At 46.2% G+C, this 18828-nt stretch overlaps 1 protein-coding gene across 3 annotated transcripts; it reads left to right on the top strand.

Annotated features, from left to right (window-relative positions):
• Positions 1–296: 296 nt before the first annotated feature.
• On the top strand, positions 297–18680 carry LOC117588581 (voltage-gated potassium channel subunit beta-2-like). Of its 3 annotated transcripts, none has more exons than XM_034279986.1 (10): positions 297–655; positions 1372–1469; positions 1790–2236; positions 2433–2722; positions 15369–15439; positions 17187–17505; positions 17576–17703; positions 17801–18138; positions 18204–18422; positions 18539–18680. In XM_034279986.1, exons 1-10 carry the CDS (start codon positions 583–585, stop codon positions 18638–18640), a joined length of 2085 nt encoding a protein of 694 aa, XP_034135877.1. In that variant the 5' UTR covers positions 297–582; the 3' UTR covers positions 18641–18680. The 3 variants fall into 3 exon arrangements, with proteins under 3 accessions (XP_034135877.1, XP_034135876.1, XP_034135878.1); XM_034279985.1 differs by having other exon boundaries at positions 305–655; positions 17798–18138; XM_034279987.1 differs by lacking the exons at positions 297–655; positions 1372–1469; positions 1790–2236; positions 2433–2722 and adding exons at positions 7734–7854; positions 14284–15108 and having other exon boundaries at positions 15369–15415.
• The last annotated feature ends 148 nt before the right edge of the window (positions 18681–18828 follow it).

Genomic DNA, 18828 nt, shown 5'->3' with positions numbered 1-18828 from the left:
CAACAAGTTTATCCTTCCAGCCTCCTCTTCCACGTCCTTCTCCTTCCTGCTGCTGCGGCTCCCACTGCTGCATGCTAACCTTGCTCATTGTGTATGCGCACACTCTTGCGGCCCACTGCGAATGCACTCAAACGTCGTATGCGCCGTATGTGTCGACTACAAATGCATACATACATACGTGTGTCCGTGTGCGTGTGCGTGTGCGTGGGTGTGTGTCTGTGCTGTGTGTGAATGTACATACATAGTTACTCGCGTTCAAGCGGTTGAAGCGGTTAAACGGTATGCTAACGGGTGTAAACGGTTTGGTTCTCCCAAAGCTTAATAATCGCCTGACGCAAGTCGCTGAAAAAAAATACAAAAAAAAAACAAAAACAAAAAAAACATACAAGAAAGACAAGACGCGACGCGACGAGAGGCAAGGCAACGCAGCGACGACTAATTGGGATAGTCCCCGTCCCGGCCCGGCCCGGCCGTGCGCCGTTTTTGTTCGGGTCAGTGTCGTTTGGGTCTTTGCCAGCGTCTGGCCTGTGCCTGGCCTGGGTAGAACTGCGAACTGGGAACTGAGAACTGAGAACTGAGAACATGTCGCCGCCGCGCAAGCTGAGCCGCTACCTAATGGCCGTACGCGGACGTGGCCAGAACCAGGAGACGGAGTGTAAGTAGAGATGGAATATGTCCCCCCACACGCACACACACACACACACACACACACACGCACAACAACACCCAACAACACAACACACAAACTTCGTGCCAGGCGATTTGATGTGCATGGCGCGGCGTGGCGTGGCGTGTGGTGTGTCGTGGTGTGCCGTGGAGTATTTTGGTGCGTGGTATTTGCTGCTTGTTGTGTTTGTTGCTTGCGTGCGTGAGGGGCAGGGGCAGGGGCAGGGTGCGGTATGGACATGGGCATGCTCTCTCGATGTTGTGGTGTTTGGCCTTGATATAATCCACAAAATGCAAATGCAAATGCAAATGCAGATGCAGATGCTGCGATACCTATGTATATGTATTTTACATCTGTATGTAAATGTGTGTGTAAATGTAAACCTGCAAATGTAAATGTAAACCTGCAAATGTAAATGTAAATAGTGAATACTGAATAGCATGCTGCTCGTTTTCCTCCCCCTCCCCCCACCCACCATTTTTAGTAAAGATTTTTGGAGTAATTTTCTCAGCATGCTGTCGAAAAACGCTTCGCATAAAATAACAGTAACAAATACCGTAACAAGAAAAATGAAAACCAAATTCAAAAAATGCCAAACATTGAAATCAGCTTGAACATTCGACTCTCTGTCTCTCTTTCTCTTCCACTCTCTCTCTCTCTCTGTCTCTCTTGTCTTCTGTTGTGCTTTCTCTTTTCTCTGGCAGACAGCAAAAACGCACAAAGCGACGAGGACAAGCAACGCGATCGACAGCGCAACGAGCGCGAGGCCAAAAAGGAAGAGCAGGACGCCATCAACTACAAGGTGAGTGTGTGTGTGTCGCTCCCGCTCTGAGTCGCTCTCTCTCTCTCTCTCTCTGTCTCTGTCAATCGCTGAGTCGCTCTCAGTATGTGCGTGTGCTAGTGTGTGTGTCAACAAGCGCGTAATTAGCCGAACAAAAAGTAATAACCAATTAACAAACGCAAAGCAGAAAGCAGAAAGAAAACAAAAAGCAAAAAGCATAACCGATAACTACCGATTAATGATAACCTAAAATATAACCGATAACCCGATAACATGGCGGCTTAATACACAAACAACAATTTATAGTAAGAATGCACTTTGCAACAATTGCATGCAAACAGCGCGACAAGGAGCAACGGGAGGCACGCTTGCTGGACTTTGAGATACGGCGTCAGCAGAAGCGCGAGGAGCAGAACCAGCAGCGCCAGCAGCAGCAGCATCAGCACCAACACCAGCAGCAGAAGGAGAAGGAGCAAAAGGAGCTGAAAGAGCAATCATCATCGTCGTCGTCGCACCATTATACGCCCAGCGAAAAGAGTCCACCAACAGCATCCACTTCCCAGAAGCAGCGCCAACAATTGCAACTGCACCAGCAACAGTCCACGCAGCAGCAGCAGCAGCAAGCAACGGCCAGCGGCAGTGGGAGCAGCAATACACCCGTGACACCTAAGCTACAGACCCCGCCACCGGATCGCTGTATACCGCCAGCATTTCGTAGCCGATCCATTGAGCGAGAAATCCACTACGAGCGCAAGCGTTACTCCACACCGGAATCGGCAGAGATCAAGGTTTTTGCATAGATTTACTCCCACACCCCCCCCCACAACCAACCCTCTCTCTCTCTCTCTACGTCTCTCTTTCTCTCTCTCTCTTTTTCATACTTTGTACATGTCTTGTGCTCTGTCATATACTGCACCATTCCTTTGCACTGCCATGCCTCATTCCTGCTGATCCGTTCTATGCTGATTTTATTTCCTTTATTAGGAGCTTGTGAGCACAGCATCATCATCGTCCATCCATCAGAGCTTTGCGGCAGGCGTCAGCGGGGTCGCAGTAACAGCAGGCAGAGCAGCGTCTGCGTCAACATCAGCGGTAGCAGCGGTAACGGGTCACACGACGACATTGGCGGGGCCGCCGGCAACAGCTGCCGCAGCGACAGCTGCAATCATTCCCATCTTGCCGCTCGGCGTTGCCACGCTGCGCGATGATTCCACCGAGTCCGAGCAGTCCGTGACATGTGCACAAAACCAGCTGGATGCCTACCATCGCATCATGTAAGTATTTATTGCCTATGCCATATGAATATTTAAATCTATTTCCTGTGACTATTATAAATGACATTAGCTAATAATGGCCAACCAACATACAATTATTTCGCAATGTGCTCGTTATTCAATTTGTTTTGAATTGTTGAAGAGTCCATCGCGTGCTTTGTTTTTTGACACAGTAGTACGTTGCCTCAAGGGGGTGTTCGCTCTGTGGCATGCATAATGTGCATATTTTTGATAGTTAGAACATCTTTGAAAGGTGATTTATTTTGTAAAAAAGAGACAAATCCAGGAGCATTGACCACAGTTTCTGGACCTAGAAACAAGTGATTTGTGGCTCCTAAAAGTTAACACAAAATGCCAGAATCTGAGTGACCAATAATGCATCTATTTGGCATCACTGGTATCCACTGATATTCGCTCTATAATAGGTACATCTATAGGTACCCATGTACATATATGGTGATAATTCCATGTTTTATTTTGCTGTTTATAACCCGCGGGAACATGTGCACATACTCGTTGTTGAATAATTTACTTATAGCTTTTATGGGGACTGCTGCGAAATGATTTACATATATGTAAACACATACACATGCTTTATATGCGCATTTTAGATAGCGCAAAATACCTAGTGCACACACACACAGTGGGTCAATAAATTGTTTCCACGGAAGAGAACATTAAAGAAGATTTATTACCATATCTATTTATTTGATTACACTGTTGAGTGGTCATTAAACATGATCTAATATCCATTGCATTTAAAACGAGATAAAAGCTTTTCTTCAAACAAAACCAGAAAATAGTTTGCACAGTGCAAAGACTTTTCTGCTACACTGTTTGCACTCGACTCCCGTCACCCTGCCGCACCGCCACCGTACACCATTTGCCTTTGACTCGAATAATACGAAATGCGTTCGTTAGCATTCGGGCCAACCGTTTGCCTAAGGTCAGGGGGCGGAGATTTTCCACTTGCCCACACTTTTCGCTCCACTGCTCTCTCTGGCTCTCTCCCACTCTCTCTCTCTCTCTTTGTTTCTCCCCCGCTCAGAAAGCTTTGCAATGCACCAAGCGACGACTGAAAGCCAGTAGCAGAGAGAAAGCTTTCAGTGTGGCAGTTTTTCTGTTGCATTTCTCGTTGCACGGCCACACCAAATGCAATGCAAAAATCGCAACCTGCGCCTAGCAGAGACACGAACCACACACGAAATTTATAGTCCACTTTTTTGGTTTCCATTTTCAAAAAGTCAAGTATACGCCGCATGGTACCTACAAAATTGTAAATCATTTTGAATGTCCCTAAGCGTATTTTATTACTAAATAATAATGTTAACTGTCTTACTTGTATCAATGTGGAAAGATTTGATATTCCCATTATATCAAGTATACGCAGTGTTCTCGTAATCCGTACCTAAGTCATTGTTTTAGCAAGGGAATAGTCTGCGGTGCGGCTGGTGAGTTTTTTTTAAATAAAAACAAATACAGAAATAATTGTATTTTTTTAATTTATATTTGTTTAAATTTTGAAAAGTGCAAATTATGATTTGAGTTCATATTTATGTTTAGGATTTAATTACCCTTAAATTTTCAATTCATATTTTTTGAAGGACTCTTTTCTTCTGGGGAATGCTTACATACATATGTAGATCCAGAAACATACTGGTACTGGAGTCATGTTTTTCTCGCTTGTAACTTTGCAACAAGAGCGGAAACTATGCGAAAGTATTTCTTATGCATATGCAAACATTCCGCTGCAAGCCTCCTTGGCATTTTCTTAATTGACAAATAAATCTGAGAGCGCGTTCGCTCCCGCTCCCTCTCTCTTCTGCTGTTCCTGCTGCTGCTGCAGCCAACCCAGTGCTCTAATTTCTTGTGAATAATTAAGAATGCTGGATGTGCACCGGGCAGGGAAGTCTCATCCACCGAAATCGAAAGGAAACTGCACAGCGGAAAGAGAGCTTCTCTCGATATGTGGTGTGCGGAGGCGGAGTTAGCTTTGAGAAATACGACCATTTGATTTGAATAGCAGCAGAAGCAGCTGCAATTATATATTGTCAGTCTGGCCTCAAATTAAAATGGTTAATTTTTCATTAGGGCCAAGCTTTGAATCGCTTGCCGCCTGCCTGTCTGCCTGCCTGCCTGACTGTCTAGATGTAGCAATTGCCATCGTTTTGCTTTGCCTTGATTCTGGTCTGCAGTTCCGGCATCGCTTTCGTTGGCAACGGATCGGAGTTGTGTTTGGGTCGATCCATCTCTCTCTCTCTCTCTCTGGCCAATATTCATAAAGTGTATTAATTCGCGAAAATACTCGTAAATAGCAACACTCAAGCCCCAAGGCACACGGCTCAAAGCTCAACGCTCATCAATTAATCAGTCAGACAGAGTAAGTGACTTATAATTGCCTGGGGAATGCTTGTAGTGTTTTTGTTATTTTGCCAAATTTGCCTCCGCTAAGTGTGCTTTAATGTAATTTAATGTGCACACCCTTTATGCACAGAGCACTCTACACACACAGAGAGAGAGAGAGAGAGAGAGAGAGGGAGCGAACGCGAGAGCGAGAGTGTTTAATGGCCTTTTGCAAATGACTTGTTCGCATTTCATTCATTATTCATGTGACGGCCATGAGTGTGTGTCGGCAAGGCAGGCTGCCATCGTCATCGTCATCGTCATCGTTTGTGCTGCAGTGTGACTGCTGGCACTTTCGTTTCCCACTTGCCAGTGCAATGCATAGGCCAAGGCGGTGACGTGGTCTAGATGCATGTGGGTACACAATGCCATAATGGAAGCTGCCAAAACGGAAACAGAACTGTCTCCGTTGCAAAGATAAATCAGGAAAAATGTTGAAATCTAAGGAATTGCATGCTGATTTATAGTCTCGTACAATTTATCTTTCTTTCCACATACATATATTCTTTGACAGAATAATTCCAATTGAAGTACAACCAACAGAACGTCATTAAAAGCCACACATTTATGTTCAAATAATCCTTATAACTACCTGATTTATACCAGACAAATGCTGTGCAAATACATGCATACCCGGCACCGTCTAGCACATTTTATCATATTTAGACAACCAAAAAAGGCTAAGGCTAAGCCCCATAATTGGCACCAAGATGGAGCGTGGTACCAAGCCCAGGCATTTGCATGTGAAGATTTTAACGCCGATTTCAGCGAAACTCAAGACAATGCATTGCAATGCTGCAAAGGGTTTAATTCTAGGAAGAATGACGTTCCCTCTTCTATCATGAATCATCTTATATCAATAAATCAATAGAGGAAAATATGCCAGGAATTAAATTACCAAAACAAAAGGAAAAAAATTATGAATAATTTATGATTTTTATAATAGTTCAAATTAAAAACAAATTAACCAATTGAAAGGATAATTTCATTAAATTTTTTCTTAATTTAAATTACTTTAATTGAAATTTTGTTTAACAAGTTATTTTTAAATGAATTTCTATGGATAATTTTTTATCACAAAAATAAGTATTGCCTGCTTATTGGGGCAACAACTTCGAGGCATGCGAGGCATGCGAGGCCTACTTTTAGGCAAACATTGAAGATCGACCCCCCGGAAAAGACGCATTTATTTGTGCCGCAACACTTGTAAGTGTATGTTTTGTGTGGGTGTGTGTGTGGGTGTAAGGACATCGAAGTTATTTACATCATCGGGAGTGTTGGGAATACTCGAGTGGCTGACTGACTGCGAGACTTGGGACCCGAAAGCCAAAATGGCAATCTCATAAAAAACACGCATTCCCATCTATCTACACACACGGACGGGCGCACACTCATGAATTCTCATTGCAGCACACTTGAACGTACAAACACACACACACACACACACAGGCACACAGACACACAGACACACGCATAGATATTCTTCCACACATATGCACAAATAGGCAAACACATGGAGAGCGAGCAGGATGCCGGGCGGGCCAACAGCTAGCCAATTTGCTGCCCGTCGTTGAAGAGGGTGCAGGCAGCAGACAAAAGAGGGACGTAGCAGTACAATGTGGAAGCGAAGAGTAGGAGACGGAACTGGAAATGGAAATGGAAATGTAGAAGACAGCGAGCGAAGAGATGGGCCGGGCTGGCCTGCCCACAGCTTGGGCGGCTTTATTGATGGGTGGGCTTTTTAAATTGGGACACGTGCGTCGGTCGCAGCTCCCCTCCGAAACTCACCACAAAAACAGATAGCCAGCAGCAGCAGCAGCAGCAGCCGAAAAAAAAGCTCCACATTATCCGCTCTCAAAATTGCGCGCGCTCCAAACATTGCGGCTCTCTTGAACGCACTCTCTCTCTCTCTCTCTCATTCTTTCTCTTTGGCCTTTTATCGGTTAAAACTATTTGATTGTCGAGGGTGGAAATACCCTAAAATCCATTCTGTAATAATTACACAATAATATTTGTATAATTAGGTCGTACAAATACATTAAAGGCGATCTTTGGGTGCTTATCTCTGAATAATATATTTATTCCATTCTTAAAGAGATTTGCGTCGTTGCATCTTGGCCCTTCGCTGTGGTGTACACTCTCATTGAAGGGCATATTTGGCGCCTCGAGCTTCTGAAAGTTTTCTCCCTTGTCCGCCTTGTCATGTTTTATTTTCGTTTTGTTGTGTCTCTCTTCTGTTGCCTTCATTTGGCGAAATAACACGTGCACTTGTCGTAGCCACTGTCGTCTCCCTCTCCCCCTGCCTCTCTTGACTCTTTCCTCTTTCTCTCTCTGCATCTCTCTTTCTTTCTGTGTGTGTGTCATTCGTTGCCGTTACGGTAGCCCCAAGTGTCTGGCCTGCCTTCTGCCGAAGGTTTTTGCCTTTGATACTGCCACTGCTTTCGCCTTTTGGCCATCGTCGTTGTCGTCGTCGTCGTCGTCGTCGTCGTCGTCGTAGTCGCATTTTGCAATTTTCGTTTTAGCCGTTTTGCCATTTTCCCGATTTCGGTTTTCGGCTGCGGGGCCCGAAAAATATTCGTGTTTGCGCTTTCCTTTCCGTCTGTGCCTGCTGCTCTGCCTGCCGTCTTCATTGCGGTGTTACGTGTTTCGCGTGCCAGACCGACGCGTCGCGCGCGCTCCGAGGCGGCGACTATTGAACGAAATTATTTAATAATAATTTATAAATAATTGTAAAAGACGAAACACGCCCATAGCTATAGCCAACGAAAGTGCCAACCGATCAAAGACAGATATAGACAATATATACATATATATTCTGTGTGCTCTTCGAAATCGAATCGAAATTCGCGTGACATTTGTTTGCATTTTTTTATTCCTGTTGTCTGTTTAGTGCCAAAAGAGATTTGAATCTGTGGGATCTTTGCTTTCAAACTGTGTTAAATGCTATTTCAATTATGATTATAGCTGATTGCTGTGTGGGCAAGGATGAGGCAGAGGCCAAGGATGAGGCCATGTGCTCGTCTCGTAAACATGGTCCCAACAATATGGTGTCTGGCACTCAGCTGGATCGTTTCCTGCCAGGGGGAAGCGTATTATAATAAATGCATAATCGTATTCTTTTTTAGCCTTTTTTAAATATCAATTGGATATTGAATTTGAGTCTACCATGGACATACTTTTGCTGTGATAAGTATCTTAAGTATGGAGTGAATCTAGACGAAAAATCATTCAATTCTTGAACATTGAACATTGAAAATTGCTGATTTAAATATATGCCATGGAAGCTTCTGAGCAGAACTCTCCGTAAGAACAGCTTTTGGGGCGGAATTGAATCCTCGGGCTGCGTGTAGAATTTGGAACAAATCTACACATCTCAGCCCCAAGAAAGTAATCCAGATAACATGACTCTTGCCAGAAGGAGACTTCATGCCTCCCACTGTGTTTTTGCATTATGTATTTGTACATAATATACATTGTACATGTAATACATATGTATTTTGAAATCCATCTACAGCCATGAAACCAAATATGGGTTAGTCTTTTTATCTCAATGGGAGTCTCTCTGGCACACACACACACACACACACACATCAAAACTCTGAGCAAAGAGCCCTGCTGGGGATACTGCCATTCCCTTCCCTCCCCCACAAAACATTAGCAGGGTGGGGCAGGAGGAGGGGCAAGCAACATCTGTGCCACGGTGTCAGGCAGCAGTGTTCCCCTGCGGATTTGCGTCGTGTATGTGTTTTTCTGTCGGAAATTCCTTGGAGGAAAACAAAACCCCAAACAAACAAACAAACAGAACACAAAATATAAGAGAAACCAACAACAGCAACAACAATTGGTTCAATAACTCCGCGTGCTGAACTTTAATGTCGTGTGAATTGCACTAGAGCCAGACAGAAATCGAGCCAGTAGCCAGTAGCCAGTAGCCAGTAGGCAGCCAAAACAGAAGCAGTAGCTGTAAGAGTAACAGGAACAGCAGCAACAAGAGAAATTGTGTTTAGTAAGTAAGCAATTACCCAGTCACGCCACTTGCCTTGGCCAATACCCAGTGACAGGAAGAGGCAGAGAGAGAGAGAGGGTATGCTGGCACTTACTAAAAAGAGAGTTGAACCAATCCTTCAGATGAAGTAAAGTTTCTAGTTGTTCCAGTTGTAACATTCTTCATACAATTATAAAGATATTTGGCACAAATTAAGTACAAATAATGCTGGAACTTCTTTGGGTTTTTGGGCTGCTGGAGATCTCGATTATACCCATGTCTGGCACTTTATTTATTCCAGCTAAAGGGTATTTCTCACTTCTCTTCACTTTTGGTCGTGTGCTTTTTATCGTGTGTGTTTATTGATGTTTGGCTGTGTTCTCATATCGATAAACCTCTAAACGCAATGCCCATTTCGCCTTGCCCCTGCCCCATGCCCCATGCCCCAGGCACAATATGTCTGCACTAACCTTGTTGATTCACTTCCGTCGCCGCCACTGATGGGAATATAATGCAACCAAAAGATTTGGCCATTATGGCGCAGGGCAGGGCAGGGCAGGAGCGCCGAGCCGTCCCTTTGGCTGCTAAAATTCGTGTGAGAAATGTAATTTCGATATGACATGCCACGTGTCACTTGATCCGGCCTGCCGATAGGCTGCGATATGAGCTGGCCGGTTGCCCGGTTGGCCTGGTAGTTGTTGGTAGTTGCATAACGATCGTAATAAAACAATTAGCACGGGTAGGGAGTTTGCTTTGTACTTTGTCCAGTCACAGGAATAAGAGAGAGACCCCCTATCCAACTAGGATAGGATATTTTCTGTGCATTGGTCAGGGCCAATCAGCATCTACTGGCAAACCAAACACAGACAGCCACCACTTGGTTAGCCTCGAAAGCCATCTGCAAACATCTTGCAGCGAGTGGGCCACATATTCCGTGTCCCGTATCCTGTTTCCGGCATCCTGTTTTTGCCCTCATCAATTTATCCTTTCATACTTGACATCGCACATCCTGTGTCCCTTTTAGGTTGGTTCATCCTTCATACTTGACGGTGATGGAGACAAATTCGAGTGGGTCTCCGTTTATTCGCACCAACTTATCCCCACTCTTTTCATCCACTTTGTGTGGATTGTTTGTGGAACTATCAGCTATCCCCAAAATAAGTTGTCCCTATCCCTTGGTAGTTTCTGCCTCTATTCCTGTTCTTACACTTCCCCGCATCGTTGATCTCTTCTTGCGCATTTTTCATCCCTCTTTCCGCTCATTCTTGATCACCAAACTTGATTTTTTATACCCCGTACTCGAAGGGTAAATAGGGTATATTGTATTTGTGCACAAAGTGAATGTTTGTAACACATAGAAGGCAACGTTTCCGACCCCATAAAGATGACAGATGAAGAAAATATTTAAAATTTGACAAAACACCACCAATGCTATCGATCTCTGATTCTATTATCCGTTTTGTATCCCTTTTTCAATTATTCAACATTCTTCATCCGTTGTATCCTCAGTTTGCATGCGTTTTCCCTCACTTTTTATCTGGGTTTTCCATATCCATCGTTTCCGTTTTGCTCATTCTTCATCCTTATTTAATCCTCATTCTTCATGGATGTTTCCTCATGCCTCATTCTTTATCCTTCCTCTTGCTCCTTGCCTTCCTCCTTATCGATTATCGAATGTTTTATTCACACTCGAATGCACATCTCCCCGTGCTCCCAGCTCCACTGCTATTCATATTCGCTCGTGTATTCGTATGCCCGCATGTTCATAGGCCCGACGCAGGCCGGTCACTCTGGGAATCAAGTCAGTGGGTCAGGGCAGCAGCAGCAGCAGCAGCAGCAGCAGCAGCAGCTCTCCTGTACTCTCTCCTGCCCACAAAGGAAGGCCCCTCCAAACGACGGCGTCGGCGGCGGAGAGCGAAGAGAGTGAGAGAGAAATGCGGCATATCGACCGGTGTTGGTGTCACGCCATGCTGCGGTTGTTAAAAAAAAACAAGAAAATACATCCACTCACACTCTAACACACGAACACACACGTATGTGTGTGTGTGTGTGTTCGTATTTGATACATATTTATATTATTATTTGCACTTTTGGCTACGTGCTGCGCAAGTGGCAGAGTCGGCCAAAAACGGAATTCCAATTGGGCTGCTTTGTTGCTGTGGCCTCTCGCATTTATCCTATGGCTCGAAACCCTTCTAAGCCGCCACATGAATACAAACACACACAGAGAGAAATGGTAACATGCACATGCATGTTGCAGTTGCAAGTCAAGGTTGCATGTGGGATGATGATGTTGATGAGCCTGAGCCTGAGCCTGAGCCTGAGGATGATGCCGTCCACAGTGCCAGGGGAAAGTCAGCAGCGAAGTGCATCAAATTGGATTTTTATTCTTCTTCTCTGCACTTTTCTTGTTCTCGCTTTGTGATTCTCTTTTTGGTGTTTTTTTACCCCATCCCACTACCTACCCTCGCTGCATAATGGGTATACTGATTTGTGCGGCAGTGCAGCTCGGTTTATGCTTTGCTTATTTTGCTGCCAGGGGCTTGCAGTTGCGCTCTGGCTGCAAACAGACTCAGTCCCAGACTCACCTCTATGTGAAAAATTGATCGCAGAACAGTTTTGGTTTTATATTTGTATATCCTGATCCAGTTGCAGCAATTTAATTTGGAACAATTTAGCCTCAAAGGGTATCAGAATCTTCCATCAGCAAAAGTTATGAGTTTCTTTTTTCTGCTTCTGCTGCTTCTAGTTCTTGGGTCTGTGCACAGGGGAAGGCGCATAATTGAGAACCAGCAGCTGACACTGGGAACGGTAACCGTTGCTGTTGTTGTTGCTGCTGTTTCTGCTTCTGCTTCTGCCTCGCCTGCTGCTGCTGCTGCTGCAGTTGCTTTAATAAGCCTGTAAACAGCTTAGGCTTGAGGCCTTCCCTCTCTCTGTCTCTCTCTTCCTTGACCGGGGTTGGTCATACAGCCCCACAGTGACCCTTCCGGCATGTGCTGCTCTGTGCATGTTCTCTGTCGTGTCAAGGTCAGCGGAACGAGCCAAAAAACAAACAGCCAGCAAAAAAGATAATCGTGAGTGATTCGATTTGAGTGCAGACACAAGAATTTCAGCGACAATTTCAGCGACCCAGCGGAAATATACCGTTGCAAATACACACACAAACACACCGTTACAATTGTTGCTGTAGCAGCGATGAACGCGATGAAGCATTGATTTGTCATGTGTACACACAGACACAAGCATGTTTGCACAGTCAGTCCGTTGATTTGTTGGGCTACTTCTGTCATCTGCCGTCTGCTGCATTCCAATTTCATTGCATTGCTGTGGTTTCCCTGCCCCCCCCCCCCCTGCCACATCCGCCATTCCAGCCATGGCTGTTATGTGGCATGCACTCGGAATGCACAAGGGAAGAGGATAGAGCTCAAGTACTGTCTAATCAGCTAATGGAGCAGCAGCCATAAAAGTATTCGTTGAAATAATTCTCACGAAATGGCTATAATTTCATGTCCCTGATAAATTGATAGCCCTTGCACTCGATTTTTACTAGCAAATGGCAGATTAATCAGAATTCAATTCAAGTTTAAGTGCTGCTTAGCAGGGTGTTTCCTTATTTAATCTGATGATCATCCTCTTGCCTCTTGCCTCTTGCCATCTCCCGCATGGCTGAACGCTTAAGGTTGATCCATCCACGGGCTGCCGATAATCTTAATGCAAGCGTAAATAAATGTCACAGCACCTTCCTTCCATCATTCACACTTGTGCTTGATGATAAGCAAGGATAACAAGAGAGCTTTCGAGATGAGTGTGCCTCGTGTGCGGGTGACTAAAAGTTTAAGTCGTAGATTAGCTGTCACTGCGTGTTGTGTCTCTTGGGGCATGGCACGTGTGAGTGTATTTATTGAGCTGCAAAACTTTTGCACTTGTTCTGCTTCAAACTTTGCGAGACAAGCTGCGGAGGGGGGTGCGCGGTGAGGTGGGAGATCCAGCAACGCCAAGTGGCCATTGATCCCAGAAGTAGGCTATGCTGGAGTGAAGAACATTCTTCGTACTTCGAAGCAACTCCTCCCCTTGAAACGGCTTACCGGTGGGTTGGCTGAGCATTGCATAAATGTCAAGAGTTCATGGTGAAAAGCAAGCCCAGAGGCAAAGGAAGGAGAGGCAAGCAGGCGGACGGACACACATTCACTTGTCCGTTTGTTTGCCACTAATGAAGTGGCATGAAGTGGCGGGCTCTGTGAAGCTCGCTTAACCAAATCCCCAATCCACTGTGGTATTGACAGCCAGTCCTCGTTGCCTCGTTGCCTCGTTGCCTCGCTGCCTTGGGGAATCATTGTCAAGGTTAGGGGCTATAATTAAACACCAGCCGATAATTGGAAATCAAATGCTGTCTGTCTGCCTATCTGCCCATCTGCCTGCCAATGCATATTATATATAAATATATCTTTATGTACACACGCGGCGGATTAGATGAACGGCTGAACAACAGCAGGCGTAGTCTATTTCTGCTATGCTCTCTTGGTCTTATGCTCTGCTCTTGGATATGTGTAGGAGAAATCCTCAACTGCCATATGCTTAGCAGCAGCATTTGAGTCTGAGTCTGAGTACGAATACGAGTACTCGTATGAGTATTTTGAATGTACGACACTGTTTAGACCATGTTTACAAGTCTTTCGGGTGGTATGTAGTCTCCACCCACATTGAACCTCCCTCTATAAAATGCAAAGCTAAATGGAATGCGACAAAGTTGCAGGCGGTGCCGACGCCGACGCCGCCGACGCCGCCGACGCCGCCATCGCCACCGCCGCTGCTGCTCTCTTGAGCGAGTGAGTGTGGTGAAAAGCTTTCGCTCTCTTAGACTTTGCCGCATCTCGCCCTGTCTCTCTCTCTTCTGTGTTGTGCTCTTTTGCTCGTTTCGTTTCGTTTCATTTGTTTTGTTTTGCTTTTGTTTTGTTTTCGTCGCATGCGGCGGCATGGTGGGGGGGGTGGTGGATGGGCGGAATAACTCGTGGACTTTTGAGAAAACTTTTCAACCAAGATATCTCGGATGCTTTTTTCTGCTTGTTTGGGCATTAAAAGCGGAGACAACAGATGCCTGGCACTATCTTTCGATGGGAATATGATTGTTCTTCCAATATTTGGCACTTAACTCTGTTAATTTCTCAAAGCGCAGCAACTTTTATCGACTGGACTTTGCCTTAATGATGCTAGAGAAAAACATTTCCATTGTGATTTGTAGTCCAGCTTTAGTCGTATAAATAAAACCCAAAAGAAATCCAATTAATCTCCAGCAATGGCGTCCAGTAGTGTCTAACAAACAATTAAAAAAAAAAATAAGAAAAACCGCAAAGAGAAAAAGTCGTCCTGCGTGCAGCCATTAACCTACTGAGATGTCTATGGCATTGTGCAATCTGAATAGCGACGGCAGCCAGGCTCCGCCGCAACAGCCGGCGCAGCAGCAGCAGCAATCGCAGTCAGCACAGGCTGCTGCCGCAGCTGGCAGCGCTGCTGGAGGAGCTGGAGCAGCAGCTGGAGCTGCATCACACACGCAGGAGAGCATGCTTGACGCGAGCAATGCCACAACGCCGCTGCTGCTGGGCCACGAGCAGGGCAGCAGCTCTGCCGCAGAGAGAGCAGCAGAGCGAGAGAGCGGCGACGTTGTGGATGGCACTGCAACATCGATACCCATGCCACTGGAAATTGCAGGAGCCATGGAGCATCCGCAGCAACAGCAGCTGCAGCAGCAGCAGCAATTATCGCTGCCACCGTCGCTGCCGATGCTGAATGGTAGCCATATAATGATGGCACTGCCAGGCGGAAATTTGAATTTTGTAACGGGAACGACTGCGCAGGCGGCTGTGACACAGCAACAGCAGCAACAGCGGATGATAAGCAACGGCGCAGTTGCGCCCTCGACCAATGACAGCAATAACAACAATAACCCCAACAACAATGTGGACAATACGAGCGACGACTCGAATCCGGTCACAATTTACAGGTAATGTGCGCAACAAGGGAACGGGACAGGGAACGGAATGGAATAAAGACTTAGCGTGTGGGGAGTGGGGAGAGAATTTAACGGAATTGAATGCTCCGCTCCACAAATTCCATTTATGTAAAGAAAGAATGAACAAGTTACCCATCAAACTTTGCTTAAAAGCAAACCTGATAATTAGGTATCAATTTTTAAATACAACTTTTGTGTTATTTTCTTTACTGTTTTGTTTTCATCTGTTCGATTTTTCTTTGTCGTTGCAGGTGCCGGGCTCCAATCGCGTCACTCGACTGCATGGAGGAGTTCAGTGGTACGGGCGGTCATCTTGATTTCGGTATCAAATTTCTCACTATCAAATAGGCTTATCATTTACGTTGTTTCCTTTCCACTTAATGGATATTTATTGAATGTCTTTGCCTTTGCATGTGTAGTTTTGTCTCGCCGTTTCTGTGTTCTGTTTCTTTTGTGTTTTTTTTTGTACATACTATTCATCGGTTATTATTTGTTGCTGTACAAATAAGTGGAAGGTTCGGGGAGGGTGGAAAGTGTTGTACTGTATTTTATCCGTTTATACGAAAACAAAAATAAACCAAACCCAACCGCGAGACGGTGGGCGTCATTGAAACACTTTGACACTCCCACACCATCAGTCGGCAGTACATTCCCAATGGCACCGAACCGCAAGCCGCAAGCCGCATGCCACACCACACCACACCACACGCACGCACAACACGCACCGAAGGCACGCACTTTGCGGCGAAAATGCCTCGCCAAAGGACAGCAGGCAGGCAGGTGGTAGCAGCACGGACGCAAAGGAAGGAAGGAAGGAACCAACAGAAGAATGTCACTTTTGTTTATTCATTTTCATTGCATGTCACCGCTGATACCCTGGCCAATACCCTGCCACAAACTAAGTCATGGCAATTTTCGTGAACTTATTTGAGCGCTGAAAACATCGAATTTTCAGTATAACTTTTCAGCATTCTCATTTCAATTAAATGATAAAATATAACCTTATCCAGAAAGCCTTATCTTGCCAGCATTTGCAGGGTATTGGTGCTTCGGTGCAATGTTTAGTTAATCACTGCTTAGTGCTTAGCCTGCTTAGACCCTCTTATTTCACAATTCATAATAATATTTTGATACCCGGTACTCGAAGAGTAAATAGGGTATATTGTATTTGTGCACAAAGTGAATGTATGTAACCACACAGAAGGAAACGTTTCCGACCCCATTAAGTATATATATTCTTGGCCAGCATCAATAGCCGAGTCGACAGAGCCATGTCTGTCTGTCCGTCTGTCCGTCCGTCCGTCTTGTTTGTCGGCTAGTTCTCAGAGACTATAAGAGCTAGAGCCACCAAATTTTGGCTCCGGACTGCTGTATGCTCACACTGAAACCAGTGTGCGGTGCCTGCAAAAGGGCGAAAACCTCCAAAGTCTAAAGTTTTAAAGAAAAAAGAAAACTAAAAACGCCATCCGTAGGGAATGATGCCATATCTATCAGATCACCAAATTGGGCCATATTATGGCCACAATGAAGAAATTAATTTGCAGTGGCTAAACCCACCCTGTCCCGCTTTTCCAGCTTTTGCTGTTCTTTTCACATTCTCTCATTCACACTCTGCTTCTGCTTCACTCGGCCCTCTGCTTCTGCCGAAGGGCGGCTAGCTAAAGGAGCGTGTTGGTGTAAGAAGTGTTGTAGATGTAGATGACAGATGAAGAAAATATTTAAAAGTTGACAAAACACCGCTAAGGTGCAGAAGTAGTACTGAGTGCCGGGTATAAAAGTTGTGACGCGTAAGAAGCGTCTCACACGTCCCTTCTCGTTTTGTTTGCTGTCGTTGTTGTTTCTGTGGCTGTTGCGTTGCTGTTGGTTTTTGCACGTTTATTATTTTAGTTTTGTTTTTGTGCTTTTTTTTTTTTTTGGTTGTTTCTCGGACACACTCGAGCCCACTCGAGCCCCATTGCGAAGGCCTCACTAACGAACCGCTCCCTTTGAACCACAAAAAACACGAAACCATTTCCATGCGGCACTTGAACTGACGATGACCATGTACCTGGACATTCCGTGGAGCGCAGGCCGCTCGATAAGTCTCGGCTCGAATCCGGCACTGCCGCTGCGCCATGGGTCGACACCGACGCCGGGGCTGCGTTACAAGAATCTGGGCAAGAGCGGCCTGAGGATCTCCAATGTGGGCCTGGGCACCTGGCCCGTCTTCTCGCCGGGCGTCAGCGACGAGCAGGCGGAGGCCATACTCAAGCTGGCCATCGAGAGCGGCATCAATCTGTTTGACATCTCAGAGGCCCACTCCGAGACGGAGATCGGTAAGATACTGCAGCGTGCGGGCTGGAAGCGTACCGCCTACGTCATCACCACGAAGGTCTACTGGAGCACCAAGTGAGTGGCCATCGGACGAGTGTCCTTCATCCTTCATCCTTCATCCTTCATGCTTAATGCATCATTGCAGGTCCGAGGAGCGTGGCCTTTCGCGCAAACACATCATCGAGTGCGTGCGGGCCAGCCTGCAGCGTCTGCAGCTGCAGTACATTGACATTGTCATCATCCACAAGGCGGATCCCATGTGCCCCATGGAGGGTGAGTGTGGAAGTGGAGCTCCAGTTTGCGTGGCAAGAAGCAATCGTTGTAATCCCCTTTCTCGCCCTTCCGTTGCCCCTCGATTCTCCCACAGAAGTGGTTCGTGCCATGAGCTATGTGATACAGCAGGGTTGGGCCATGTACTGGGGCACCGCACGATGGAGTCAGGTGGAGATCATGGAGGCCTACACCAACTGCCGGCAGTTCAACTGCATTACCCCGATCGTCGAGCAGTCCGAATACCACATGTTCTGCCGCGAGAAGTGTGAACTCTATCTGCCCGAGATGTACAACAAGATCGGTGTGGGCCTCATGGCCTGGGGACCCCTCTCGATGGCACTGAGCGACACCCAGAACGGTGACAAGATCTTTCTACCCAAGGGCTCCTTCAAAACGAAAAGTTTCTCATGGACCGAAGATGAGATCAATCGAAATGTAGGTGCAAATTGCCACTTTGACTTTGACTTCCACTGACGCGGCTGCTCTGCTGCTTCTTTCAGGCTGCTCTCTCGCCGCAAGGCAGCTGGGGCAAGGATCGCATCGAGGAGGGGCGACGCCACTGCGATCGATTGCGTGATTTGGCCGCTCTGGCGGAGAAGCTTGGCTGCAGTCCCACGCAGCTATCGATCGCCTGGTCGCTCAAGCACGAGCCCGTCCAGTGCCTTCTGCTGGGCGCCACCTCAGCCGAGCAGCTGCATCAGTCTCTGCAGTCCCTGCAGGTGAGAAACAGTCTAGAGAGCCCTAAACATTTTCTATTTTTATGTTGTTTTGAAATGCCTTTTTGTCTGCCCACGCAATTGACAAATTTCTTAACTCGTTTTGTTATCAATTTTAGCTACTGCCGCGCCTGTCATCGAGCGTAATGCTGGAATTGGAGCGGATATTGGAGAATAAACCGGTAAGACCGCCAATGATATCGACACTGGCGCTACGGTGACAATCAGCCTGCCCGCAGGGGCCGCTCAGCCTGAGCGGGGGCGGTCCCTGCGGCGCCGATTCACCCAAGCATGTCGAGGATGAGGCCTTCATTGAGGAGGTGGACGCTGCCAAGGATGCTGCTAAGCAGGGTTTCTGTCTCATTCAGTGACGAAAGGAGTCCTTAGATAATGATAATAAATTTTTGAA

The sequence above is a fragment of the Drosophila guanche genome, unplaced genomic scaffold (genome assembly GCF_900245975.1).
Source record: "Drosophila guanche unplaced genomic scaffold, DGUA_6, whole genome shotgun sequence".
NCBI classification, from domain to species: Eukaryota; Metazoa; Arthropoda; class Insecta; order Diptera; family Drosophilidae; genus Drosophila; species Drosophila guanche.
The sequence above is the reverse complement of the archived record's forward strand: the minus strand, read 5'-3'. Positions and strand labels throughout refer to the sequence as shown.